General features: G+C 45.3%; 1 protein-coding gene across 4 annotated transcripts in view; it reads left to right on the plus strand.

The window, feature by feature from the left end:
* The first annotated feature begins 7,123 nt into the window (after positions 1 to 7,123).
* Positions 7,124 to 12,363, plus strand: part of dnah9 (dynein, axonemal, heavy chain 9) — a 157,348-nt gene continuing 152,108 nt past the window's right edge. The window contains exons 1-5 of one of the 4 annotated variants that reach the window (XM_037081128.1): positions 7,124 to 8,419; positions 10,218 to 10,414; positions 10,505 to 10,663; positions 11,386 to 11,516; positions 11,649 to 11,860. In XM_037081128.1, coding sequence (XP_036937023.1) covers positions 8,066 to 8,419; positions 10,218 to 10,414; positions 10,505 to 10,663; positions 11,386 to 11,516; positions 11,649 to 11,860 — 1,053 coding nt within the window. In that variant the 5' untranslated portion in view covers positions 7,124 to 8,065. Of the gene's footprint in view, positions 8,420 to 8,481; positions 8,729 to 10,217; positions 10,415 to 10,504; positions 10,664 to 11,385; positions 11,517 to 11,648; positions 11,861 to 12,363 lie in introns of those variants that run through there. The other 3 variants (XM_037081131.1, XM_037081132.1, XM_037081130.1) reach the window with 3 other exon arrangements.

Raw genomic sequence — 12,363 nt, forward strand, 5'->3', positions numbered from 1 at the left:
TGCGAATCGCATTTTTTTTTGCATCCACTTGTGGTCTTCCGCGTGGTTTTGGCGTTTTCGAGCGTTCGACGGCTGGTCGCTGAAATTGTTTCCTTTGGAAATCCAATAGTCCCAGTTAGCTCTGTGTGTCCAGCCATCATCATTGAGAGAGCTGGTTTTGCTTGGCATCTCGTCGTCACATGCATGAGGTCATCGTCAGGCACGCAGGCTTGAAAACTCCTGACTATCTCGCAGATGTGTTTTGCACACCCGTGTGTGTGTGTGTGTGTGTGTGTGTGAAGGAGCTGTCAGTGTGTTATGCCCCCCCACCCCCCACCCGTTGTGACTGACAGTGCTACTAGTGTGGTGTACACATTATCCAGCCAGCCAAAAGTTCATGTACTGGTACAGAGCTTGCATGAGTGTGTGTGTCTGTGTGTGAGTCAATGTGTTTGCACCCCGTAAAAAAGGTTGTGGAGCAACTCACGCAGACTGACAATGTGTCATGAGAAAAAAAAAAAAGAAAAAAAAAGTAAAGTATCCAGCACTGGAGTAGAACTTGATCTGACAAATGAAACATCGCTTTTGACAAGAAATTTGACAAGAAAACGGTTGTAAAACATGTTGGTCACACCATCAGACATGTCGTAAACAAGCTATACCGTTAGATTATTGTAACCAAAAAAGTTCACCAAAAAAACCAAACAAAGATTCTGTCACCATGTTATGGAAAGCCTTGAGAAGCTGCGTAGTCACTGATGGTGTCACAGATGGGGGCTTGTTTTAAACTTTAAAATGGCTCCATACAGCTCGTCAGGGATAATCCAAGTTTTCGAGATCACAAATTCAGTTGACACGATGTTATTAACACCCCTTTTAAAGTCAAAATCTTCACTGTAGCTGCTGAGTTAACAGGGTTGGCGCCGCACCCCGTTTTCCACGGCTGCAGGGGCTCAACTGTGTGTCAGGGGTGCAAATACTGTTTTCCAATCACTGTGGGATCTCAGGGTTTATGGAGACGTTTGATTGGGCCACTACAGTTGTCTAGGAGAACGCTGCGACGGTGTTTTGGCGTGACGCTTCAGAAATGTTTGTGGACTACGAAACTTCGCGCTTTGCACCCCGCTTGTGGGTGAGTAGCAGAATGGGCGAACTGTTCCTTTAAGCCCTGAGTTGTAACGTTTGCTTAAAAGCTGAAGCAGGAATTTGATTTGTGAACTGTCATGGATGTTTACAGTAGACAGTTTCAGTCATAATTTTATGTTAGATTTTGACTTTTTTTTTTTTCCTTGGTTCATTTAAAATCCGTCTGACTGTGTGACTCATCCTGTTTCTCGCCCGCCTGACCTCTTTGGAGAGATCCCACCACGGTCGTGGATCTCACAGCGGAGATGTTCCGCTGCAAATTCAACCGAGTCGGATTTGAAAACCGAAAAAGATGTGGATGGGCCAAGACTTTTCCAGCAGCCTGTGTTTCGGGATTGACAGAGACATGTTTTTCAGCAGAGCACCTGCTCACTGGTGACTGACAGCAGCCAGATGTTTTGAAAAGTGCGGTCGGAAGCGCATCACAGGAGAGGAGAGGCTGATAAGAGATACCCGATAAGTTCATCCCGCTGTGCACGTGCAACTCTGAACAGAGACGGGCAGGAAGCTGGACAGCTCCCTCGTCAGCCGCTTCCTTCATCACCTCTGAAAAAAAATGTTGTTGATTCAGAATGTGAGAGATTAAGACTGGCACTGATTAAAGACAACACGCTTTAACATCTTCCGGAGGCAGTCTGGTGATCTTTATGATATAAATGATCTATAAGCATAGGTGTGACACATACATTCTGTTTTGTTTTTCGTTCTTTGTATTTTAAATGTCAAGTATGGATTACCAAAGATTAGAATAAAATTTAAAAAACCGTCTTTTAACTAAGGCTCCGGTGTCGGGATTCATTTCATCCCAGTCGGTGCCTTACATGTTTATGACTCATCTATGGACTGCCTTTTCTCTCCTCCCCGCATTAGAAAACAGAAAGAGAGATGGAAAAAAAAAAAAAAAAGAAAAAAGAAAAGGTTTGCTCACCAGGTGTAGCTGCGGTCCAAAGCAGACGACCTGGACGCGGATCAAGAACAAGTCATTTAGAAATCTCCGGGTTAGACATAGAGGAATGTCTGCGAGCCCCACATTGTTGATGCTGCACGAGTGGGATAACATGTATGGAAACACATAAAGTGACTCAGAACTTTGTACGTGTTTGCTGTTCGGATCCCGGGCCTGCTTCCAAACCTGTGAGCTTTGTTTTGTAGAACCGAGGATGTGTCGATGGATAGTTTGGTTCTCCTGAATCAAATCCAGCTCAGCTCTCTCACACTGGTGCTGTTGCACATCTGAAAGCAATAAAAAAAAAAAAAAAAAAAAAAAAGAAGACGAAATAGAGAGGGACCGGTGATTTTAGATTGTAAATGAAGAATTTTAACAAGTTAATAAATACCTTTTAATACTGTACCTGTTTACAAGTTTCTACATAGAGCTGAAAAGGGTAAACTTAACACAGTGAACTGATGTTTAATGGACAAACGGTGAACTGATGCACCAACAGAAGAAAGAAAGCTATTAGCATAGGCCTGCTATTTATTTATTTATTCTTTGGGCAGATAATATCCTAATATTAGACTCTGTTTTGATCCATATTCATGCTCCGCGTTCATGCTAACCTGGACACAGATGTTGTGAGAGTGTGCCAAACGACTTGAGGACAGGATGATGCCAGCTGTCTTATTCGGAGAGCCGTGTTTGTTTCTTGCGGTCGGGTGGTTTTGTGCAACGTTCTGTTCTTCGGAAAGAACATTCAAAATCTAATAAAGGAAAACGTATCTTTTCATTTTAACAGTGTGTTTCTTGAGCGCTGACTTTTCCCGAGTACTAAAGACTGATGATGTTTTTGAACCAACTGAAGCCTCAAACAAGACATGAGGTAATAAAGAGCTCGACTGACCTCTGCTGGTTCCAAGCAGTAAATGCAATCTGTGAGAGGGCTCAAAGTATTGCGTTTAGATCATGTTGACAGGGCCAAAGCACATGGTCTGTATAGACATACAGTTGTATTCTGGAGCTGTTCAGTCCTCATTAAACGCTGCATTCAGGAGCCTTATACAATGTTTTTTAATCACTTCCTAGTTTTTGAATTAATGACAAAGAAACCGCTTTCATTTTCAATTACTTTCTACTTTTGTTAGACTTCATGGTCATTTTTTATGCTTCAGTTTTTTGCTGTTGTATGACGTGCCACTTGGATTTCCTGATATTTGGCCCACTCTCGTGATAGTGTCTAATATTAGGAAGACTTTCAGTGACAATAAGGTGGAATCAACACCTTTCTTAACTGTTTCGGCTGAGGCAGAACATGAGAAGGACTGCACTAGTTTTAGCGACAGTAGGGTCAAGACATCTGAGGCCACCAGTTAATATACTATATACACAGCCATGTATTCTATGACATCACAAGAGACTACTTTCTGTAACTACAAATACATCTATCGAATAGCAAAGCCTGCAGTGAAGACCTGTCCAAAGACAATACACTGGAAATAAATATTCATGCCTGAAAACGATAGGAAAAGGATGACTATTAAAAAGAGATTAATACAAAATCACTTCACTTTCCTTTAAGAAGCAGGAACAGTATGAAAATGTGTTTTTTTTAATTTTTTAATCAAATTGCCAAACTTTTCCAAGAAACCCACTCTGCCCAGTTATCAGCTAACAGCTATAGCATAATCCTCACAGAGCGATGGGGGGCTGATTAGCATGCGGCCCTGCTGCCGTTTTGTGATGCAACAGCCCCTTTCTCCTGACTGATCTCAAGATCGGGGCAGACATTTTTCCGGTTTATGTATTTCAGTGTGTGCAGCCACCCAGCTGGATGTAGCTCCATCATATCGGTGACCAGGCAGCTCGTTTGATTCTGAAATGGAATGTCTGGCTGTCCTGCTTCTCTTTGGTCTGTCATCTTAATCTTCAAAGTCATTTAGAGGAACTGAAACTCCTTAGTTGCTGCTTCTGGACAATCTGAATGACTCACACCTTCCGGTCTGCACACAGACACACACAGACACACACACACACACACACACACACACACACACAGATGCATATTCATTCATGCAAACACCTCCTTCCCTGGAAGGCTATCAAGCTCCGCCATGATATGCACCTCCACGAGGAAGAAGGCGACAAAGAAAACTTTTGATGTGGTGTTTATAATCCTCTTTCACATCAGCATTCTGAACAGGCGACACACACTTTGTGTTTCCTGGAGCTTAATTCTAGTTGAAAGCTTCATGGGGCCGGGGGGGTGAATGCAGACGTTATTGTGCATAGTTTGATAATTTCTCAGAGCAGGTAGAGATATGTCCAACATACCTCAGAAATCTGTTGTCTCACTGTCCAGGGGCCTCCAAAGTTTCAGATCAGACGTGAGGCCCGTTTCAAGAAGGCGATTTACTGGGCTCCTGGATATCTTTGTTGAGTAAAACCAGGAACCCCTTAAATCTGAAAGGCGTACAGATGTTAGAAGTCCTGTTCTACAAAGTAATCAAAGGTACCTGCTCCATGAAACAGGCCCCTGACATGTTTTCAGTACAGTAGTTCCACCTTGTGGCAAACTATGGCAATCACATCTATTTGAATCGACCAATACTCTGTTGATAAAAATGATAGTCCTCATGAAACCGTTGGAACAGAGGGTCAGTAAATACATAGTATCTACAGTTTAGGCATTCATTTACTGAATGAATATGTGTGGATGTGTTTCGAGGCAAACCTTCCCTCTTCAGCAGAAAAAGCTTCGTGGTGACACACTTAACTAAGTTTTTTTGTTTTTTTTTTTCAGTGAAAATGATCCACATCAGCACGCCTAAAGTGGGATTACATATTCATAAATTCATCCTTTGGTATATTTTAAGGAACAATCTGAGCGCAGATCGTTTGAAGTTATTTCAAAAGACAATGCGATTTGTCAGAATGTTTACCATGAGGCTTGCTGGGTTCCGCGGTTTTAAAAGTGGCTCGTCCTGGACGCCCCAGTAGCTCAGCTTGTGGAGCGTTCGCCCCATGAACACAGGCTGTGTCCTCACCGCAGCTGCTGAGGGTTCAAATCCGAACTGTGGCCCCATGCCGTGTGTCAACAACGCGGCCCCCCCCCCCCCCCCCCTCAACCTGTGTCCTGTCATCTGTCTATGCTGTCCTGTCTGCTAAGGCCACACAATAAATGAAAGCGCCTTGTCTTTAGTGTCCAGTGGACGGTTAATAATATGACTGAACAACATTTTTAGGGAGCTCAGAGGTCCCAAGCAGTACCTAATGTGAGGCCAGGCAGCCACAATCTCTGTGCACAGAAAAAAGTACATGTTGTTATTATCAGAATGAAGTTGTTTCCCGCTCCTTAGATTACCAAGTGTGTGCGGGAGAAGTTGTGTCCACAAGAACCAATCCATTTCTTTGACATCTGGCATATTGTTAAACACATGTATCTTGATGTTGGTACATTAATATATGTGGGCTGTTGTAATTACATTTTCTTACATTCTCAGATTTTTCATTTCGTTGCCGCTCAGAAATATGTCTGGGGGCAACTCTGGATGCTGCTGCAAAGGAGAGGGAGTGTGTGGTCCAGAGGCTGCGGAGGTCAGACATTATTAACCACCTGCTCTGGGATGCAGCTTCCACAGAGCGGGGAAAACAACTCCTCTCACCAAAAAAAAAAAAAAAAAAAGGGCCAGATGGACTGTCTCAGCAGCCTGAGACAGTGTCCAGCTATAGTATTCCCCAAAGGCAGCCTGAGGTTGTGCACAACAAGCGGATACACCTTCAGGGACTACACAGCAGGCCAGGGAGTTTGGCACTAGGCCTCGTCCACCGGAAGACAGCCTTTGGACACCACCACAACTGCCAAACCGTACCCCTGAGCTCCAACTTCAGCATTTCAGGGGCAGAAAAAAAAAAGGAGAACCAGACAAAACTAGACATGTGGTTTGCCCAGCAGATGGAGGAGAGTAACAAACTGAAGTCTGATCCCGACACAGAGAGAGCTGGAGAGTCAACAGCTGCAGAGGCGGGAGGAGAGGTCCCGTCTCATCGAGTCCCCCGGTGACATCCATCACATCCTGCAGAAGGAGGGGGACACTCTAGAGACAAGATGGAGCAGGACCGTCGACTTAGAAGAGCGGATCAAAAACAGGGCCTAACAGACCCTCAGAGGAGAAGATTCCCATGTTTTTATGTGTCTGCCGTACGTCCTCCAAAGCTAGCCCCCCCCGTCCAACTTCCCCAAATCCCTCAACCCCCTTATTCCCACCCACTGTTTTCCCACCTACATCTCGTAATGCTCCCAGTGAAGACGGGATCTCTTTTTGAATTTCCTCTCACAAGAATTCAGTGAGTTTGTTGTTGCTGCACACACACACACACACACACACACACACACACACACACACACACACACTGTCTCACAGGTCTTATAAAGCCTCTGAGACATTTTATTTAACTTTGAGTTTTCCCTTAGCCTCAAATTTATTCTCTACTTAACCACATTCTTTATTCAGTAAAGACTCCCTGCAGTGGATACTACAATAACAACAGTAAGGGTCGCATGAAAGAGAGAATGCTGTAAATGTTTGCAGTTGTTTTTAAAGATCCCATATTGTGGGGAAGTGACATGTTCATTTCTTTGTCTCCATGATAAAGCCTGTCCAGGTGCTGTATAAATACCGTGAGAGCAGCAACATGTTCTATCACTGTGAAATGCACACAGCATGTTATCAGTAACTGTGCCTTTGAACAAGCTGTCAGGACTTCAGTTAGGATGTGATGTCATAACCACACAGTCACCTGCTCAGGCCTCCGAGAGCTGACCAATCAGAGGGACTGGCTCTTCAATGGAGCGTTCAGAGCTGCAGCAATAGTGAGTCTGAACATTTTTTATAATGCTTTTTTTTTTTTTTTTTTGTTAATATGCATGTAAATATATTTTAAAAGACCCGAAATAAAAAGTATGAACCTGACAATGAGCACAATGTGGGACCAATCTATGGTCTTGCAACTGTTTGTTTGTAAAGTTAAAATACTGTTAGACTGATTATATTTATTGTTTATAATCAAACCATATTCAGACTGTACAAACAATTAACTCATATTGCGATACATAAAAGTCCTGTATAATCTGCCATTTGTTAGGCACGGACAGATTTAGGGCAGATGTCAGAATGGGAAATGTGTGTATGAGCGTGATGTCAGTGCAAATACAGAGTGAGTGAGGTGCAGCAGGCGGAATTTTGTTTTGTGGTAGATGATACACGGCTGGTTTGATCAACGACTTATGAATTAATAAGCAGATCTGACCGATGAAGATGATCTATCTCCTCTTAGAATTAGCTGAGCTGATTCTGATTCTTTACAAACAGAATGTGTAACGCAATGACTTCCACAGTCCTTTAGTAAAACCACCTTCTGTACAGTAGCTCTGCAGAACATCCTACATCTCTTCAGTCTTGACTACAAGCGTATTCAGAAGGCTTTCTAATACTTAGTTTGCCCCAAGAAAGGAAGAATGTCATTGTGTCCGTCCCACCTCTTCACTTCAACTTAAAGTTCAAAATAGCTCAAAATCCCATGGAGCCTACATGCGCCACATGACACCTGTACCTTTATTTGAGTGCAACTCTGATGACAGGAACAGTAGGTGACATTTTGTGCCATCAACGTTTCAGCTTCTCTTTAAGTTGGCTCACCCTGCGAACTGTCTGATCAAGTGACAATTAATTAGTCCCATCTGAAATTCCACATGAAGCCCACCAGGCTGATCCCAGAACACACAGCTCCCCTGAAACTCACACTAGGCTGAAGGAACAATGGGTGTCAAGTCAGCTGGGGGGGGGGGACAGACAGAGGGATGTCCCGGTCCTGGGTCAGCTCCAGGTCGCTCACGTCCCCTAAGCAACGGCCCTGATTAATGCAAACACTGCGTTACTATGGAGGCCGAGGCACAAGCAGCTCAGACGCAGAGGGACTGACCCCGGGACAGTCCTGGAAGAGGACATGGAGGGGCCGCCCGCTGAGGACAGGAGACTGGACTTCATAGCGGACTACGTGCTGAGGACTCTGAAAGTGAAACGGGACAAATGGCAGAAGTGCGTGTCCAGCGAGGACAACAGGCGGCTGCTGCAGGAGTTCCTGGACAGAGCCGAGCGCAGGACCCTGGTGGTGTCTCTGACCGCGGCCGGGCTGCTGCAGCCCGCCGCCGCCTTCCCGGCCGCCTGCCGGCACAAGGCGGTGTACTTCGTGAAGCGGACGGGGGCGGCAGCGCTCAGTCCGCAGTCCATGAAGGAGGGCCTGGTGTGCGGGGACCTGTCTTACGCTCCGCTGGAGCAGTTTTCCGCTCTGGTGGAGGAGGTGAGCGGCGTGTTAACGACTGTGTGGCGTTTCCTCTCACTCTGTTAGCAGCACCTGTAGAGCAAACTCACGTAGTCCGGAAGTGCTCGAGAAGAAGGGAGCTGCACTTTGTTTGCACTTCACTAAGTTAGGTCTCTTAGTGAAAGTTAATCTTCAACCCATTTCATTAGTGTGTGTGTGAGCAGGTGTGGGGCAGGACCCCAGCCAACCGCCGCCATTGTTACCGGTCCTGAACATTGTGTGCAGTCGTTTGCATACAGTGCAGTAGAGGTGGAGAGTTCACTGTGGTCACTCCACCACATGTGAGAGGGAAGTATTGTGGGTGGACTCCATGTTTCTGACAGCTGCAGTCAGTCCTGACCAGCTTGAACATTTAAATGCCTCCTATATGTAAATGCATAATTGGTAGCTGATGCTAAAACTGAATTGTAACATACAGTGTAACACATTGAAAGGGTTGCCACGTGCGTTCATTCTGTTGTAACTCATTGTATCTGCACAGTTGCTGATGAAGATGAGGCAAGGAGGCAATTCTCTTCGTAGAATTAGATTTCCGTGGTAAGGGGTCGGCTGTAGGCTGTAATTGATCGGAGGGTCGCAGGTTCAAATCCCAGCTCCGGGCTGAGCTGAGCTGCACGTGGAAGGGTCCTTGAGCAAGACACTGAACCCCAAATTGCTCCTGATGTGCAGTTGGGACCTTGCATGAGTGAGGGCCCTGCGATGAGCTGGCGACTTGTCCAGGGTGTAACCTGCCCTCACCCAGAAACAGCTGAGATTGGCTCCAGCACAAACCCCCGCCGCGACGCCTTAAAAGGGATAACGCGGTTACAGACAATGGATGGGGGGATGGATGGATGGATTTCAGTTGCGGCTGTGAAGGATTGTTTCCGAAAGATAGATTAATCAGTTCCACCGTTCAGTTTTTTTGGGTTTCTCTTGCAAGACCAAGTCAGGTGTTGGGTCTCTTATGGCTGTAATGATCATCTATCGAGTATTGAAGTCCTGCTTTCTTACACAGCCAGCTGATGGTGGCAGCATTCATCTTTTCATCATAATCAGCCAACAGCCATCTAATCAAGCAAGCTAATGTTATATTGATTATTATGCTGAGTTAAGCATGATTGCTTAACTGTCCACAGATGCTGACATTCACTTTCACCACTGGATGCCGGACCTATCTGGGTGTGTTTTTAGGTGCCTGATAAAGTTTGACATTGCAGCTCCAGCATCTTTTTATTTTTTTGTCGTTAAATAAAGCAGAGTTGACCCAAATAATGTACAGGACTTGAAGAAAGGAGTGCGCTGGCTGCCCTCAAAAATAGCCAAAAGACTCTTAAAACCTGCACACTACTACAATGGCTACACTTTTCCCGGGGTAGAACCACAGACCTTCCAGTTGGTGGACACCGATACCTCCTGAGCATATAATATTATACACTGGCATGGGCCATTCTGCCTTATAGTAACAGCTTCAGAATGATGTTGAGGGTACAGTGTCTTGTAAAAGGGAGACTGGTGTCTCTGTCTCAGTGTAAAACATTGTTTTCACGTCAGGAGTTTTGTTTGTCGCACCTTTATTACATCTGAAAAAAAAAAAAAAAAACTGTTCCACACCTGAGACTTGTATTCACGACAGTGCTGCTGGCACTCAGATACAACGGAGGGCACCAAATCTCACAAAATGCCAGTTTCTACGTAATGTTTTACTCAGTCAAATATCTGAATAATTCCTTCTCCCCTGTACGTGTCAAAGCAAACAATTCCATTTTTGAGAAAACTAACATCTGCGCTCCTCCAGGTTGTGGCCCCACTGCTGTCTAACAGCAGGAACCACACTGAATGGCCACAGGTGGTGTCTCAGGATGTCAGACGCCACGTGCACTCCCTCAAGACCAATGTGTTTGTAATGTCGGGCCAAGTGCAAGGCAAGACTCTGCTGCCTCTCCCGGCAGGCTCCGAGAGAGTGGAGCAGGCTGCCCTGGAGACAGACAAAAGGTAAGCAAACCATGAGACGTAAAGGCTCATGTCAGCGCATCGTTGGCCCCGCGCCCGCATTCGAATGCTTTACTTGTGGCATCTTCGCAGGGGGGAGACGGTGGATGGGAGTGTCATCCACTCCTTGGAGTCGGCGGTGATTGAGTGGAGCCATCAGATCCGCGCCGTCCTGAAGAAAGACTCCTCTGAGGCTCTGCTGGAGGGCAAAAGCCCCACACCACAAACAGAGCTGCTCTTCTGGAACAACAGGTCCGGTCCTGTGTTATTACAGACGCCGCGTGTCCGCTGACGGCCTCAGAGTAGCACTTTTTTCAGCGATTATATGGAAATAAAATGCGCCCTTAGAGGACCTCCAAAGTTGAATTAGTTGTTTGCAAAGTTTTTGCTGCCGCTAATTATTCTAGTTTCAGAAGGAACACCTGTGCTATCATGCGAAAAATGTGATTTGGAGCCCACTGCTTCCTTTTTGTTTTGTTTTTTTTTGTTGTCGGCTACTCACACAGCAGAATTACACCTGCTGAGGTATCCAGTATCCACTACTTTTATCATTTATTACCTCTGCACACATGTGACAGAGGCCTGCTTGTTTTCCATCTGTTTTGCTCTTTGCACATCATGCAGATATGAAGTGTATCCGCTCTTATTGCACAAGCCCTTGATAAGTTTAACCTTAGCCTGTCGACAGTATATCTTAATTATGCACTAAGTGGTGATTTAATAACATTTCATCACTGAATTTAAAAAGGTCTCGCCATACAAACTAGTCCTCCCATAGAACTTTTTATGAAGTAACAGAGATGCTAACTGTGGTTTCTGTAGGTGGGAGGGTCTCAGAGATCTCCCTCAGTACAGCAAATATTCAAAACATCTCAATTCGGACAATTTCATACAGACTTCTGCGTGCAACCCAGCCCAGTGGTCTTGTAGAAATGTGACAGAAAACCTTTCTGTTCTTGTTTTTCTCCTTAAAGATATGCAGATCTGGAGTGCATCCACTCCCAGCTGAAATCCTCAAAGGTGGATAAAATGGCGATGCTGCTGGAGGCTGCTGAGAGCAGCTACTTCCCTGCCTTTACCAACATGCAACAGGACGTCCTTGCAGGTAATGTCACCATCAAAGACACCTGAAAATATAAACGCTGAAATCCTGCTTTCTGAGGTGCGCATGCATGCGCTTTCTCATATGCAGTACTTTGTCATTGAACTGGCTGTCGCCCACATCTTCACTCTCCAGCCTTGGAGGAGGCGAAGGACATCTGCACCTATCTGAAGCCCCTGGAGCGTCTGTTCGAGGACGTGGAGAACGCAGAGTTTCCCGATGTCAGGGGTCACATTGGCCCTTTGATGCACACAGTATGCCTGGTGTGGGCAAACTCCAGATACTACAACACCCCAGCACGCCTCATCGTTCTGCTGCAGGAGACCTGTAACCTCCTCATGCAGCAGGTCAGCTGCACGGTCTTCTCTGTATCAAGTGGCAATTCAATCCCAAGAGCCTGTTCTTTGAGTTCTATTTGTTGAGGTAGCACTCCGTTGCTAAGTAGTCATTGCTGCGGTGTTTCTGAGCTGCACTTGACCGAGATCACCTCCCAGTATCAAGGAAACAGGAGTGGGTGGGTGGGTTCTGCTGTGATTTTGAGGTTTCCCTGTGGGTGGAGCTCATCTCTTTATTCATCATTCTTCTCAGCTGTGAATGTTTTTGAATCGTGTGCAGTAAAGCCACAAACGTAACACTGATGAAGTTAGAAACCTGTCAGACTTTAGTGTAGTAACAACGTCAGAATGAATTACAATGAGCAGACTGACTATGAAATTTAGCCAGCTAATTCTCACTAATTTCATGTGTTGGGAGGCAATATTGAATTGAACCTTATTTACTCACTTTATTGAAAGGAGAGCCATGTAAAAAGTTTCATAAATGATATCATACTAAAAAACAGCCCCAGGAC

This window comes from Acanthopagrus latus, chromosome 20 (assembly GCF_904848185.1).
Source record: "Acanthopagrus latus isolate v.2019 chromosome 20, fAcaLat1.1, whole genome shotgun sequence".
Lineage (NCBI taxonomy): Eukaryota > Metazoa > Chordata > Actinopteri > Spariformes > Sparidae > Acanthopagrus > Acanthopagrus latus.